Genomic DNA, 16,277 nt, shown 5'->3' on the forward strand with positions numbered 1-16,277 from the left:
GGAAACATCATCAACATTGTTTTTGACGAGGGAAGCTTCATGACTAGGTTTAAGAGATTTGAGCAAATCACTCCTACTTTGGGAGCACATCTTTCTAAGAAGAAAAACAATTTTAATGGTTGGAATTTAATTTCCGAGAAAAACCATCACTCCTCCGATTTATTTGGTTCTCATTCATACTTGTATTTGGTCTACACCGGTAATCCTTCTCTGTCTCTTGTCGGACTCAGAATTGTACTTTTGCGGTATACTTCTTTGTATTTTCTTATTTTCGATATTAAACCCATTGTATCCTTTCTGTTAATGAAAAGGTACTTTGTTATAAAAAAAAATCTCGGTTTTTATCTCCCTAACATTTTTAGGGGCGACCCCGAAAGAATTAGGGGCGACACATAAGACAAAAAAGGGTCACCCAAACGTAAAATGTGGTCATCCCTTATCTCCCATTTTTTTTAATGGCCAAACCACCCTTCACAATCGGTAGATAACTTTACAATCAGGAAGTTAATCCACAATCGGGAGTCAATTTAGTCTATATAACTTCCGAATATAAAGTATCCCCCAAAACAAAATCCTCTATCTTTTGAATTTTGATTATCCTATAATCGGTAGTAAATAAAGTTATCGTGACCCCCGGTTAAAGTAGATCTTTGGCGAAAATGCTACCATAATTGGTAATGAATTTAGGTTATTTAACTACCGAATATAGAGTAGCCCCAAAATGAGATCTTGCAAAAATTCTCTATTTTTTGTATTTTGGTTGAGCCTATAATTGATAGTAAATGAAGTTATCCTGACTTCCGATTATGCAATAGACCTCTTTGCCGAAATCCTACCATAATCGGTAGTCAAGCTAGTTCATATAACTACCGAATATAGAGTTGCTCCAAAATGAGATTTTTCCAATATCCTCTATTTTTTGAATTTTGGTTGAGCTTATAATCGGTAGTAAATGAAGTTATCCCGACTTCCGATTATAAAATAGACCTCTTTGCCGAAATCCTACCATAATCGGTAGTCAAGATAGTTCATATAACTACCCAATATAGAGTTGCCTTAAAATGAGATTTTGCAAAAATTCATTTTTTTTTTGAATTTTGGAGTATTCTATAATCAATAGTAAATGAATTTATCATTAACTTCCAATTAATAGTAACCCTAAATATGCATTTAGCATAAATTCATATCAATTCATAATCTCTCTGTATTTTTAACTACCGATTATATTACCAATAATTGGATTATAAAAATAATTACTTTACTTCCGATTATTAAAGGACATTAACGTATTCTACTAACTTTTAAAATATCCCATAACCTTATTTATAGGTTGGGAATAAAAGAATCGCCTTAATTTTTTCCGGGCCGCCCCTAAAAATGAGAGGTTTATCTCAAAACCGAATAATCATAATGGAGGAAGTATTTAAAATAATTTTCTAATTGAACGGTAACTCGCATCACAAATGAATGTAGCTTCTTCTTTTCGGTGTCTTGAATTTAGCTGAGGTGTCCCGACTCCCAAGTCTAAAAATCTAAACCTCCGCTGCAACTCTAAAATCTGAGTGTTTGTCTGAAACAAAGAGAAAAACAAAAACAAAAATGAAAAGAAAACAAAAAATGCAAACCAGTTCAGCCATGGTCATCATGGATTACTCTCTCTCCAAGGTTCTTGTATCTCTCTCTTTCAAATTTATGTTTAATTGTTGTTTCTAATTTCTAAGTAAGTTGAGCCAGATACCCCTTAATGTTTGAGTAAATTAGGTTTTACTTGGGTTGTTCTTAACTGCATGCTTCTTTCTTTGCCTCTATCATCATGTAAATTTGGGGAAATTATAGTTTTGACATATTAGGGGAGCCTTGATTAGGTCACTGGGATCAGCTTGAGGTCAATTCCTATTCAATGGTTGTGCCGAGCATTACTTAGTTTTGGTACCATTCTGCATGTACCTTATTCCTGGAGTATCTGGTCTGTCAGTGATTTGAAAACACCAGTTATTTAGTGTGTACCCACCAACTGGTTGTAAATTGGTTGAATCACTTTAATCTGAATTATGGTTTTAAGTTTTAACAAGAAATTTTGTTGATTATTTGACAGGTGGTTGGTAGTCCTAAGAAAAAGAAAGCAAGGTAAGTTTATGATTGGATACCAAATGCTCTTGCAGTTTGTGTTTGATGATAAAATTGTAGGAATTTAAAAGAAAATGTTCTCTCTATTATTTACCTGAAGCAGACTGATGACGAAAGTTGAGAATCGTAAAACATTAACCGAAGAGCAAGCTGAAGTAGTTCAATCCAGTTTAGACCCCACATGCCCGAGCTTTATTAAACTTATGGTCCGGTCACATGTTTCTGGGTGTTATTGGCTGGTAACTCCAATTGGTTATCTATCACAAACATTTAGTATTCAAATTCTTAGAGACATTTATGCTAATATCACCAATTTTGATTTTTCGAACAGGGACTTCCTTCAAAATTTTGTTTGTCGAGTTTACCAAAAAATGACACCATATTTACCTTGGTGGATGAGGATGGGGAAGAATACACGGCAAACTACCTTCCTCGGAAGTTTGGGCTGAGCGGTGGATGGGGAGGGTTTGCCAAGGCGCACAAGTTGGCCCCTGGAGATGCATTGGTCTTCCACTTAATCAAGATTTCCATATTCAAGGTGATCAGATTTTCGGATTTGTCCTGATGTAATGGTGTTTTCTGATGCTGGCTTACTGTTCACTTCTTAGTACAAATCATACAATTCAGGATAATGCACATTTATTGGTAAAATGCTCATTGGTTTCTGTGGGATCAAGTTCACATAATTGTATCTTGTACATTATGGCGCCTCTCTTTAGCTTGTTGAGCTAGTTAAAACTTCTTAGTTTCTCCCTTCATTGTATAGATCTACATAGTACGAACACAAGCTTTAGCTGAAGTTGATGCTGCTCAGGACCTTCGAAAATTGGAATCAAACATGGAAGGAAGCGACACAGGTTTTTCTCGTCTAATTATGATTGTTCAGTTTTTTGTTTCTCAGTGGGACTTTAAACAGCTAAGATTCCAAGTGCCTTCGCCAATGCTTAAGTTTAAAATTTAACTGCAGGTGGGAAGAATATGAAGAAAAGCCGAAAACGTGCACAAAAAGGTGTTAGTTCTCATTCTCCGGTAGTTCTTCTCAGCAAGGACCAAAATGTTACACTACCTTTAGCAGGTTCAGATCAGCCTGAAGACCGTAGTAGTACAGAGGTTATAAATTCAGAAGTTCTGCAAGACATAAAGCATTTAGGCTCCGTTGGCGAGTCTCGAGAAATTAAGAATTTTGAGAGTTTCACCATAAGTGTGAACAATTTGACAATTGATTCCGAGATACCCGAGCACGTTCGTGCTAAATATTTTGAACTTTGCCGCAGCCAGAATACTTTTCTTCATGAAAATCTAATGGTGAGTTTGAACCCTAAGCTTGTTGCAGGAATGATTTCCGAGATAGTAGATTTAGCAGATGCCATAAGAGCTTCCACGGTTAGCACTCTTAGGAAAGAATTTGAAACATGGGAGCACAGTTTGAAAGCATTTAAGCAACTCGGCATGAATGTGGGGTTCTTGCTTTCTCGGGTCGGCAAACTTCTGAAACTAGTTTCCGAATCAGAAAAAGCATTTGACTTGAAGAGGTACAATGAAGCCATGAATGGAAAGAATCGTGTCAAAGGTGAAATAACAACTCTTGAAATGCAAATTCTTGAACTAAAGAATGAGTCCATGAGGCTAGATATGGAGATCAAAACTCTGAAACTGCAGGCAGAGAAGCACGAAACGACTTTTAAGAGTGAGGTTAATTCTCCTTGGTGATTTCATCAGCTGATGTCAAATGTTCTGGTCTTCGGTTGATATGGAGAGAGATAAACTTCATCTGTCTCTTTTGCACTGGACAAACAGGTATGTCTTTTTGTAAATAGAATGCAAACCAAAAAAGCACCCTCTTCTGTTAGATAATGTACATGCAGTCCTGTTTTAACCGCTACTATGCGTGCGATCTTCGGAAGTGTCGGCTAATAAAACTGCTTTGTAGACTACAATGTACATATCAATGCTACATGTTTGTCTGGTTTTATTTCTTTGGTCTCATTTCTGAAAATTACTAGTGTTGGGCAACAAAAAGTAAAGTTCCTTATTTGGAGGGTACAAATAGTGGTATTGGTCCTATCTTTTTTTTTTTAATAGATAAAGGCCTTCAAAAAGGCTAATGATCCCCCTCAACTGTTGGAAGCAACCAAACAGGAGGAACATACCAGTACATGGTAGAATTTTTGATCTTAGCCCATTTAGCAAGTTCATGAGCTACATTGTTACATATACGAGGTTGGAAACTAAAAATATATTCAACAAACTGTAAGGAAAAAAGTTGGATGTATATTCAACAAACTGTAAGGAAAAAAGTTGGATGTCTTTGAAGATAGCATCAGTGCGACTATCCCATCAAAAAGTCCTGCCGAGAATCTGTCTATCAAGTTTTTTGCATCACTTTATTGATAATATGAGTGAACTTTTGCTCCAGAGCTTTCTGTAAAGCTGCCCAAATTCCTCTAGCTTCAGCTTCCTCCGCCGATTGAACATGGAACACCAGTGCTGCACAGAAGGAGGATTTGTAGAAAGAATCTCTCATCACATATCCTGCACCATTTGGTCCAGATAATTCATCATAAGAACCATCAGTATTACACTTGATCCAACCACGAAAAGGGGGCATCCATTTGTCACCTAAACTGATAGGACTAGCAGGGTTGATAAAAGTTTTGTTTTTCCTATTAAGAAGCATAGCCTTAGCTCTATGGATAACAACTCTATGGTTTTCCTTTTGATTTTGAAATATAAGGTTATTTCTACTAGACCACAGAGACCATAAAATAGCAACAAACATGCATTGATCTTCATCAGGGAGTTTAGTTAAAGAATCAAATAGCCAAAACAACAATCAATCAGTGAAAGACTTATCTTGGAAAAACTGAGTATTAATGCAAAAATAAGACAGATACTAAACATGACTAGCAAAAGGGCAAGTAATCAGAGCATGCATGACAGATTCATGAGGATGTAAACATCTAGCACACTCAACAGAATTCATAGGCATCCTTGTATGAAGGACAGTTCTAGAGGGCAGAGCATTCATAGCAGCTCTCCAAAGGAAAATTTGAATCCTATGTGGCACTCTAATCTTCCAGATTCTTAGCCAAAGATTCTTACAAGGGGAATGTCTAATACCTCTAATACCCATATAAGCAGATTTAGAAGAGAATTTACCGTCTTTAGTGAGATCCCAAGCCCTCTTGTCAGGAGTGCAAAGCTGGCTTAAGGGAATGGTGACAATCTTCTGAATAGAAGCATCATCAAAGTGGGTGTTTAACCTATCAATATCCCAAGTTCTAGAAACAGGGTTTATAAAATAGGAAACTTTATACTAGGATCAGGAGGAACAAGAGGATTTGGGGTGACCGTTCCTATAGAAGGAATCCACTTATTACACCAAGGATCAATAAATTGACCATCCCCCACAATCCAAGAAACAAAAGGTTTAATAATTTCTTTAATAGCATGAAGACATCTCCAAGTCCAAGAGCATTTATCGGGACAACTAACATTCAGAAAGTCAGTGTGAGGAAAATACTTTGCTTTCAAAGTGGTGGCTAGCATACTCTTAGGGTTTTCCAAGATTCTCCAAGCATTTATAGCTAGCATGGAAAGGTTGTTGAGTTCAGACTTCCTAAAGCCCAGACCCCCTTCAGCTTTAAGGGTGCACAAAATGTCCCAACCTAAGAAGTGTAATTTCCTATCTTTTGGGTCTAGAGTTTCACCCCACCAGAATTTACAGAGATGATAATCCATCTGTCTACACAGATGTTTAGGAATTAGGAAGGTCCCCATATGAAAGAGAGGAATAGCCTGGCCAATGTGCTTAACCAAAGTGGTTCTAGTAGCTTGAGAGAGAAGCTTATGGAGCCAAAGAGAGATTCTGGCATCCACAGCTTGGAGAATCCCCATATGGGTCTGGATCTTAGAGGCTTGGAAAACAATGAGAGTTCCAGATACTTCTCTCCTATGTCCATATTATCAATTTCTAAGATATTATCAAGCATAGCTTTCCTATTTCAGGTATTTTCCTACTAAAAAGAATGCCAGATTTCTCAAAGTTAATTTCTTGGCCTGAAGCAAGGCAGTATTTCTGGAGATAGTCCTTCATGGTTTGGAAATTTTTAACAGTAGCTTTAGAGAATAAGAGGGAATCATCAGCAAAAAGAAGATGTGTCATCTCAGACGCATTCTTACAAACCTTAATACCTTCTAAATCCCATTTTTTGGCAAGACTATCAATATAAGCAGAAAGAGCTTCAGAACGCATGATATACAGGTAAGGGGACAAAGGTTCCCATTGCCTAATACCTCTCTCTGGTTTAAAGAAACCAGTAGGGCTACCATTTAAAAGCACAAAATAAGAAACAGTTGACACACATTGATTTATAAGTTAAACCAAGTGTAGAGAGAGACCCATTTTGGTTAAGACAGCTTGTAGGAAAGGCCATTCCAACTTGTCATAGGCTTTAGACATGTATAATTTTATGGCAGCTATACCCTCAGTTTTTTCATTATGGTTAACAACATGTATAACCTCATTTACTCCTCTTAGGTATAAAGGCACTTTGTTGTTGGGATATAATATTATTCATGAAAGGTTTTAACCTATTAGCCAAATTTTTAGAGATGATTTTATACACAAAGTTGCAGAGCCCTATAGGTCTATACTGATTGACAAGTTCAGCAAGAGGAACTTTAGGGATGAGAGCTATATTAGTATGATTAAAAACTTTACCTATATGCCCAGTTCTAAAGAAAGTCTGAGTCATGTAAATGAAAGCCTCACCCACAATATCCCAATGTTTTCGATAGAATAAACCAGTAAACCCATCAGGGCCTGAAGCTTTCTCCCCCCCCCCCCCCCCCCCCCCCCCACCATTTGAAAGACAACATTCTTTATCTCCTCAGGAGTAAGGGGAAAATTCAGGATAGAGTTATCATCTTCAGAAAATTTAGGAGGGAGATATTGAAGAATCTCATCTTGAAACTGTTGAGGATGTGAGGAATAAAGAGTTTTGAAATAGTCTATAAAAGAATCACCAATGCTATCTCTATCAGTTAGAATATCATTGGCAGCATTCTTGATCCAGCTAATAGCATTCCTCTTTCTTCTAAACAAAGTAACTATATGAAAGTAAGGAGTCCCCTTCCAACAACCAAACCTCTATAGATTTATCTTTCCAATAAAGTTATTCAAGATTATAGAGATATTCTAGCCTATTCCTGAGTCTGGAAGTAGTGCTAGAATCAGTTTGATTGGATATTTGGACGTCATGTAACTCTTTTCTTATGGTAGATATATATGTTTGAATATTACCAAAAGAGTTTTTATTCCTATCTCTTAGAACCTTTTTAGTACTAGGAAATTTAGCTTTCAGTTTATAAGCAGGGGATCCTATAACATGAGTAGACCAAGAGTTAACAATAATATCTCTACAAGTAGGGTCTTCTATCCACACATCCATGAAGTCAAAAGGTCTAGGCATACAAACATCTTCATAATTAAAACCTATATGCATGAGACAATGATTAGAAGAGTCTCTAGGAAGATTGTTAACACACAATTTGTGGAATTAAAGTATCTGCGATCGGATTAACAAAACATCTATCAAGTCTTTCTAGAATAAGGTCAGGACCATGTTGCATATTAGACCAAGTAAACCTAGGGCCTGAAAAACCAGGATCACGTAAGTTAAAAATATTGTAAAAATTCCTAAGATTAAAGAAATCATCATCATCAAGAGCTAATCCACCATTCTTATCCTCAGGTCCTAAGAGAGCATTGAAGTCACCGACAAAGAAGACAAGTTCATCAGCTGGGGGTTGTGGTTGTTGACATTGTTGTTCCCAAAAGGCTTGTCTAAGTCTACTATTTGGTTCACCATACACAAAATGAATGTGAAAAGTTTTGGAGTGGATGATATCAGTAGAAGTGACATGGATACCCATTAGACTAGAATCGATAATGTTTAGATGGATTTCTTTTTTACAGGCCAGCACTAAACCTCCACTTCTTCCAATACTTGAAACACTAAAAGTACATGGAAAACCCATATTCATCAATCTCCTAGCAGCCATATCTTTTTTCATTTTTGTTTTAGATAAAAAAAATGATATTAGGATTAACATTCCTACATAATAATCTAAGTTCCTTATTAGCCAATTTCTTTCCCAAACCTCTGAGATTCCATATGACCATATTGACATTGTTAACAGGGAAGTGTCCTAGAGTAGCAGGGGTAGTATCAGAATCAATAAAAGGGGTAGGATAATGAGGATGTACCTGATTGGTGGATGTGGATCCACCACCAAGGGAAGTTGCGAATTGATCACCAGATTGAGAAGCTTGTTGGGAGGAATTCAGATTAGGACTGGCAGCAAGGTAAGGAGAATTATTGCGGACACCATTGTTTCCTGGAGCAACATAAGAAGGTACATTATAGGTTCCATAGGGATCAACAAAAGTATGGGTGTTGAGGGTGCAATTAGAAAGGTCAATGTTGGATAACTTTCCTAAATTGGTGATAAGAGGCCACAATTCAATATAATTTGGTTCATCAGCATTTTGTTCTTCTGGAATAACCACAATGCTTGCCATTATAGAATTAATAGCTCTAGTTCTTTTCCGCAGGCCAGCTCTTGGGTTAATCTTCCTTTTGAGATTCAAGAGAGCATCTTGTTCAGCAGAAACAGTGGAACCTTTGGTGACAATTGGGTTTGGATAAGGTAAGGCTGTTGTTTTGAATCTTCTTGATGAGTTGGTGGTTCGGATGGGAACGAGTGGGACCGGTTCAGAGATAGGAACAGCATCTTTCGCAGTGACATTTTTTGTTGTAACTTGTTTAAAGATAATGGGCAAACCATTATTAAGATGAGTAAAATTTTGTTGAATTGGCCCAACATCAAAGATCTTCAATGCAGTAGATCTATTAACAAATGGGCCCATTTGAAACATATTGGAAGTGCCTTCTTTTGCAATTTCACCAGATTATTGAGATGTTCCGACAGATTTTCCTTTATCTTCTATTGGAGTGATGATGGAGTCAAACTGAGCATCGGGAATGATATCAGTAGGTTGTGAAGGAGTATCCTGGTTCTCATTTGTTTGTTGTGTTGTTTTAGCTTGAATTGTTGGAGGAGGCATCATGAGTCTGGAGACAGCTGGGAGAGTATATTTACTGCCAGATAGAGATGCTTCTTTGATTGCTTTTTGCTTCTGTTTCCAAGATGGGCAATTAGCATCTTTATGATCGAGAACTCTACAGGAAGCGCAGTACTATCTTGGAACTTTAATACATCCACATTCAATTAGGAATGGTTGTGTTCTTCCATTGGTGAATAGAGGGACCCAGTTGGGAGAGTTTTACTCACATGTATTTTGACACAAACTCTTACATTTTTCTTAAGGGGATGATTTCCATATAGAGACTCAACATCTATTAACTCTCCCATAGTTAGGGTGAGCTTATGGAGATCTTCAAATTTAGTGCATTCCTTGGGGATGTTGCATAAGCTGAACCACATCATTTCTTCATCAAAGAAGATCTGATGATTAGCCGGCCATCCCAACTGTGGAACTACTTTTAAAACCATAAGGTAACCACATACAAACTGTGGTCTCTGAGTATTGATTCTGTTGAAATCATCTTCCAACAAGAAATGTATGAGGACCTTGTTCCTTTGACCACTGAAAGTCGAAACTGTGGGTGTTTGGGAAAGGGGCCAGTGGTTGCATATGTAGAATCTGATAGAAGAGGTAGGAACAAGAGTTTCACAGCAGAGACATCCAACCATACACCATTTCCAATTAATATCTGATTCAGCTAAGATAACAGTTTTATCTATGAACACTAGTTCACTTAGAGTATATGGTAGAGACAATTTTCCTGCCATTTGAGTGGTAAGGTTTTGTATGTCAAGGTTTAGGTTGTGATGATTTTCTGGTGGATTTTGAGTATTTATTTGATATTTAAGCAGTAGGATAATGAAATAGAAGTGATTGGTGGTAGAGCTAGATATTGTGAATAAGAGCATCTCCAATAGAGGGTGAAGGTTTTATTTTATTATGACACATAGGATTTTAGACCCTCATTTATATTAAATTCATCCCCAACAGAGGGTGCTATTAAGTAGGAAGGGTGTCAAAATAAATATGAAGGTCTTGGAGAAAGTCTTATTTAGACCTTGGGAATGACTTCCACGTCATCTTTTTAATCATATTTTAAATTTTTATTTTTAAATAATTTTTTTATAAACCAATAGGAAAAAGGGAATCAATTTTATCATTATCCAAAAAAAATAAATCCACAAAATAAGACCCACACTGTTGGAGATAGTCCATGAGCAAAGCGTTGATATTTTTGCCACATACATATGACCCCATAAATAAGGATCTAAATAAAAACTCCACGTAGGATTTTTAGCACCCACTATAGGAGATGCTCTAAAATAAGAATGGTAGCAGTAATATCAGAGGAAGTGCTATCCTGAGATATAACGAGGACAGTGGTAATAGTAATGTGACCATAAATATTCTCTATGTTTCTGATTTGAATTTCAAAAGTAGTAGGAGAATCTGAAACTTTAAGGTTTGAAAAATTTTCAGGAGAAATTTGGTGTATGGGAAAGGTAGAAAAATATGTGTTGGTACCAGGGGAGCAAGATAGGTTGCAAGAGTAGTCCCTTTACTTACTTTTGGTTGTGCTAGCCCACTGATGATTTGTGGAAATAGTCACGTGAAATTTTGTTTGATACGCAAGGATTGCGTTGTACAAAAGTACTAGAGACATTACAAACGAATATTATATACGTGATCATGACCAAAGAGATGTTTGGTGATCCATAAATATGGTTTTATTTTTTTGAATATATATTATAATGGTATAAAATTCCAAATGCCATAATGGTATCCAAAAGTGTTTGTGTGTTGGTAGTAAGGGTAAGGCATTGTTTGGTTTGGTACTTTCTTGAGCTACAAGTATGAAGGTTATGATGTGTAGAAAAAATTGAGGGTAGGTATGGGTCAAGTTGAGGATGGATACAATGCATCTGGCTAACCTGTTCCAAGTAACAATGGTGCCTCTCAACAGGTGCTGCCTCTTCCTAATCTGCATAAAACATAAAATCTTAATTAGAACCCAATAAAACATATCAAAAACAGATGACCTACCAAATACCCCCTTAATGGTAGTTCCAAAGGAATTAATGAATATGGATAGAATTAGGCGTTGAAAATAGGAGTGCACGGGGTAATTATGGCATGAAGAGACTAAACTATACGCATGGCTTTGAATGTGCGAGGTAAACAAAGCGAAATGACGCTTAACCGAGCGCCACAAATGGTAACGAATGGACATTTTTAGTAGTTTATAAGGAGGTTTGTGGGTAGAATTAGTATATTCACAGAGTTCTCTTTTGTTTTTATGATCAGAAGAGGAAAGAATTAAGAAACCACTTAAGATTAGAAATGGTAAGTGAGGGTAATTCATCTTCTTCAAACAATCGTTCTGCAAGTAATCAGACTGAAATTCCTTCATCATCAGCATATGGTCAAGCCAACAATCTCGTTCCTTCATTAAGTACCAGTGAGTTGCAACGTTCAAGGGACCAAATCCAGATGGAAATTGATCAGCGTTGTAGGGAGGGGATTCTTCAGAGAGAGGAAGAAGAGAAGAGACACAAAAGAGAGAAGGAGGATTATGAGAACAAGTATGCTGCATGGAAACTCCATTTTCTGACTTATGATATGAGGAAAGGTGAATAGTTGGAAGAGAAGCATGCTGAATGCAAGTGTTATGGGAGTGCAACTGATGAGGATTCTGACTCAACTGATGATGGAATGGAGTATAATATCGAGGAAATAAACACAAGTGAGATGGATTCAGATGCAACAGAAGAGAAATTCAGGATGGAAAGGTATCATGAAAGGAAGTTGAGAAGGAGATTTGAGTTTGAGTTGGACAATCCAAAGATATATACGCGCACCATGCAAGAAGAGGAATGCAGCAGAAGCAAGGAGGAGACTCTGGAGAGAGATTCCGGTGAGGAGGATGAGAAACGTGATAGTGAAGATGATGAAGATGTTTCGTCTTACATAAATACTTCTCCTTCCTCCTCTGAAAGTGATGATGAGTGGTTCCGAGAGGAGGAGGACTGGGACTCAGACAAGGCAGAGAGTGATAATGACTATTAGTCATCACTGTACAAGTGTTGTAAAAAGCCAGATCTTCAGTTTTTGCAGAAATCTTGAAGATGATTAACAAGTTTTTCTTTATGTGGTAATTCCAATACTTGTTCCTACTCCTTTGAACTTTCTTGTTGGTGGTGTTTATGATCTGTAAGATCACTCTTTTCTCTCTCCTAGTGTTGGAGTTGTGATGTTGAAGGTACATGTGTTGATGTTGTGAAATGGCGACAGTAGTTTCTTTCTGATGGGTATCAGTTTTTTGGAAAAGGTTTGATATGGTGTAATTAGAATGTGTTTGAAAGATGCCGATAGTACTGCGGCTAGTAGTTTGAAGTTTTTTTGTTACTTGTCTGAACTTTTGGATATGAACTATCTGCCAGTAGGTTTTGTTGTTTTGATTTTTTGAATGAAAAGGGTTGAAAGTGCTATATAAATTGCTAGGCTTGTGAAGAACAAATTTGTAATGGCTATCAGCAGTATTAATTTCAAGTTCCTTTTGTAAGTAAGAAGAATGATGTTTGGAAGTGGTTTGAAACTGCAAATTCTTTTGATTTAAGTTCTTTGAAGTTTCAATGTTCTTAGTATTATGTAGGATCTTGTAGATAATGATACAGTAAATGATGAAAACACAAACAAAAAGGAAGAAACAGGGTGATGATTTAGGAGATTCAGGGGGCAATTATTTGAAGCATCCAAGCAATGGAAGAACAGGCAATCGTCAGGGTGACGTTGCAGACACTCTCTTTCCTCCTCTGATATCTTAATGTCATGATTTTGGAGAACGATATTGGTCCTATCAGAGTAATGAGTGGGGAAATAAATATATTGAAATGATTTTATTTTTTCTAAAATGAATTTTTTAATTTTTAAATAATTAAGGAAAAATATCAAAGCCCAACAAATTAGATAACGAATTTAGTCAAGAAAATATTTGTTCGGGGGATTTTTCTTCGTCATGTCCCTGAATCTCCTAAATCATCACCCTGTTTCTTCCTTTTTTGTTTGTGTTTTCATCATTTACTGTATCATTATCTACAAGATCCTACATAATACTAAAAACACGCCACATCATTCCTCTCATTAACCATGACTAACTAAATAGATTTTCTATATATACAACACTAATCGATTAGGAAAGATAATTAATTAGTTAAAGAAGATATTACAGGGTGCAGATCGTCTGTGCCCGGACTCCCATGAGCCCCCTGTGCCTGCCAATAAGCCTGCGACACGTATCTTGCGAGCTAGCTGTAATTAACAGCTTTTATTTTCCATATATTTGATCTTGCTAATAAGGTAACTGCCGAGAAATCAAAGGATCTTACATTTATTATCGATATATATATATATTTTTTTTGAATAATTAGTTTTACCCAAGCTTCCCTTGATTTGGTGCCGTGTAATCTGGAGTACATTTTGATTCAAGGTTTCTGTTTTAGATTGTGTCGCTCTCTGATTTTTTGATTTTTATGTGGCATGATCTTCTAAAGTATACTGTATCCATTATTTATTTATCATATAGAAATCAGACTTTGTGGATAAGCCTAGGCAAGATGCTCCTCAAAACGGTCCCTTTGCAATTACAAAGAGAAATAGGTGGGTAACAATCGGTGAATTGGAGAACCCACATCTCTTCAAATATTCATGGGAGAGTCTTACGGATGCTACGATGATTAACACATGCGTTGATTACATTTGTTATTAAGTTGATGAAACAATTTTAAAGAGATTAGTCACCATAATACACAAGTTATAGTTTTTTTAATCACATTCCTCACTTTAAATTGATCGATGAATCCACGTGCTTCCCAGCAAACTGGAATTTGGTAGATTCAACTGCAAACAAAATGAAAGATTAACACCCAAACTCAAATGAATTCTACAAACAAAAAGGAAAAAAAATTATACGCAACGTCATTTGTTGAGACGTACAGGAAGCAGTATCGGTTGAATGAGTATAAATCAATAGATTTAAAAAATCTTGTATCAGATAAATGGACTAGATAAATATGAAGTCCTTTATTTTCTCTTCAGTTTTAAGTTTATTCTTCCCTTACTTATCATGATGATCGAATATGGTAAATATATAACATCGTTAGTTACAGTTGACCCACAAAACACGGGATGCAGGCTTATTGGCAGGCACAGGGGGCTCATGGGATTCCGGGCACAGACGATCTGGACCCGATATTACAAATCCAAGAGAAGATATTACTGCTTGTGCGTCATTTTATTGGTGTGGCACATAGGGCACACCCAAGCAGTGGCACAGACGATCTGGACCCCTTCATTTAAGGCATTTTGTGGCATGTCTTGAAAAACCAACCACGCAGGAAATCCAATTGCGGATTTTCTATAAATTCATAACAAAATCCAAAATCTCCAAAATCTGAAGTAAAAAGAAATCGAAAAACATAGAAAAGACAAATGAAGAGGAAACAAGGAAATCCAACCCGTTCATTAGCCATGGTGTTGGACTGCTCACTATCCACGGTTGTCTCTCACTTTCTTCGCTGCTATTTACATATTTTCATAGATTTTGGTAATCCAAGTTTTGTAAATTAGGGTAAACTGCAAATTAGTTTTTTTTTAAATCGGTAAAAGCTTTGATTTAGGGTTACGAGCATCTTCGAAAGACTGAGTTTATAGCAAGTATTGTATTTAATTTGGAGTGCATAGTAGAAACATGCTTAAAAGTTAAAACATGCCATGAGTTTTGGTTGCAACTTTAAAAAACCGGCCTGTCACAAGAAAATTGTAGTATGAACCCACGAGTTTTTATTCAAAATTCTAAGGGTTTTAACAAGCAAACTCCTGATTGTTGGACAGGTAAGGGATAGTCCTAAGGAAAACAATGCAAGGTAAGCTTATGTTTGAATATACCAACTTCTGTTTCAGTTTGTGTTTGTGTTTCATAGCATCTTAGGAGTTTAAAGATATTGCTGTCTATGTTATACACCTGAAGCTGCAGCCAAAACAGATTAATGACTGCTACGTCGCCAGCGCCTGCAGCAGATAAAGCTGAAGATATTCGAGGGAGTTTGGATCCCAAGTTCCCCAGTGTTGTTAAAATTATGATCCGATCAAGTGTTTCTGGGGGGTTTTGGCTGGTAATTTTCACATTGTTACCATGGACATTTTATATTCAAATTGCAGTGCTAGATCACTTACATTGATGTCATTGGTTTGGTTTCTGGTAACAGGGACTTCCCTCATTATTTTGTTCTCCGAGTCTACCAAAGAAGGATACAAAGTTTACCTTGGTGGATGAGGATGTTCTTCCGTTGCTTGGTGAAGGGAGATGCCTTGGTGTTTCATTTAGTCGAGCCTAGCAAATTTAAGGTGATTATTCTCTGGCATCCATGGGAACAATGTTGAATTGTGGATGCTCATTCCTGTCATTTGAATGTGCACCAATGAAATTCATAAATTTGTCGCTTCCATGTATAGGTATACATAGTAAGGGCACACTCTTCGGCTGTAGTTGATGACGGTGATGATGAGCTCCAGAACATGGAAAATAACGCAGAAGGAAGTGACACAGATGGTATTTTCTCAGGAGCTTCTTATTGGGTATGATCGTTTAGTTCTCGACTTATCCTTCAAATAGTTAATATTCACAGTGGATTCGCCTAAGATAAAAAAGGTGAAGCAGGTGGCATGGACATGAAGAAATCTAAACTATGTCATCCTTCGACCGTCCATCTTGGCGAGGTACAACAAGAACATTTACCAGTACCAGCAGGTTTGGATCACTCTGAAGATCATAGCAGCGAAGAGGCAATTAAATCAATTATTCTCGAAGGCCCAAGTATTCCCTCCTCTATTGAGGAGTTAAAGAATATCAATAATTTAGAGAGTTTCACCGTAACAGTGAACGATCTGACAACAAATTCTGAGATACCAGAGCATGTTTGTATTGCAAATGAAGAAGAAGCATTTGACTTGAATAGGTACAATGAAGCCATGAATCGGA

At 36.8% G+C, this 16,277-nt stretch overlaps 1 protein-coding gene and 1 long non-coding RNA gene across 2 annotated transcripts; both read left to right on the plus strand.

Annotated features, from left to right (window-relative positions):
- Positions 1 to 1,489: 1,489 nt before the first annotated feature.
- Positions 1,490 to 4,032, plus strand: LOC113338288 (B3 domain-containing protein Os01g0234100-like). The gene is made up of 6 exons (XM_026583732.1): positions 1,490 to 1,665; positions 2,096 to 2,127; positions 2,231 to 2,366; positions 2,459 to 2,665; positions 2,894 to 2,984; positions 3,095 to 4,032. Exons 1-6 carry the CDS (start codon positions 1,600 to 1,602, stop codon positions 3,835 to 3,837), a joined length of 1,275 nt encoding a protein of 424 aa, XP_026439517.1. The 5' UTR covers positions 1,490 to 1,599; the 3' UTR covers positions 3,838 to 4,032.
- An 11,254-nt stretch (positions 4,033 to 15,286) lies between these two features.
- LOC113339015 lies at positions 15,287 to 15,779 on the plus strand. The gene is made up of 3 exons (XR_003354916.1): positions 15,287 to 15,411; positions 15,505 to 15,643; positions 15,752 to 15,779. It is a non-coding gene; the product is annotated as an uncharacterized LOC113339015 (long non-coding RNA).
- Positions 15,780 to 16,277: the final 498 nt, after the last annotated feature.

Source organism: Papaver somniferum, unplaced genomic scaffold (genome assembly GCF_003573695.1).
Source record: "Papaver somniferum cultivar HN1 unplaced genomic scaffold, ASM357369v1 unplaced-scaffold_19, whole genome shotgun sequence".
Lineage (NCBI taxonomy): Eukaryota > Viridiplantae > Streptophyta > Magnoliopsida > Ranunculales > Papaveraceae > Papaver > Papaver somniferum.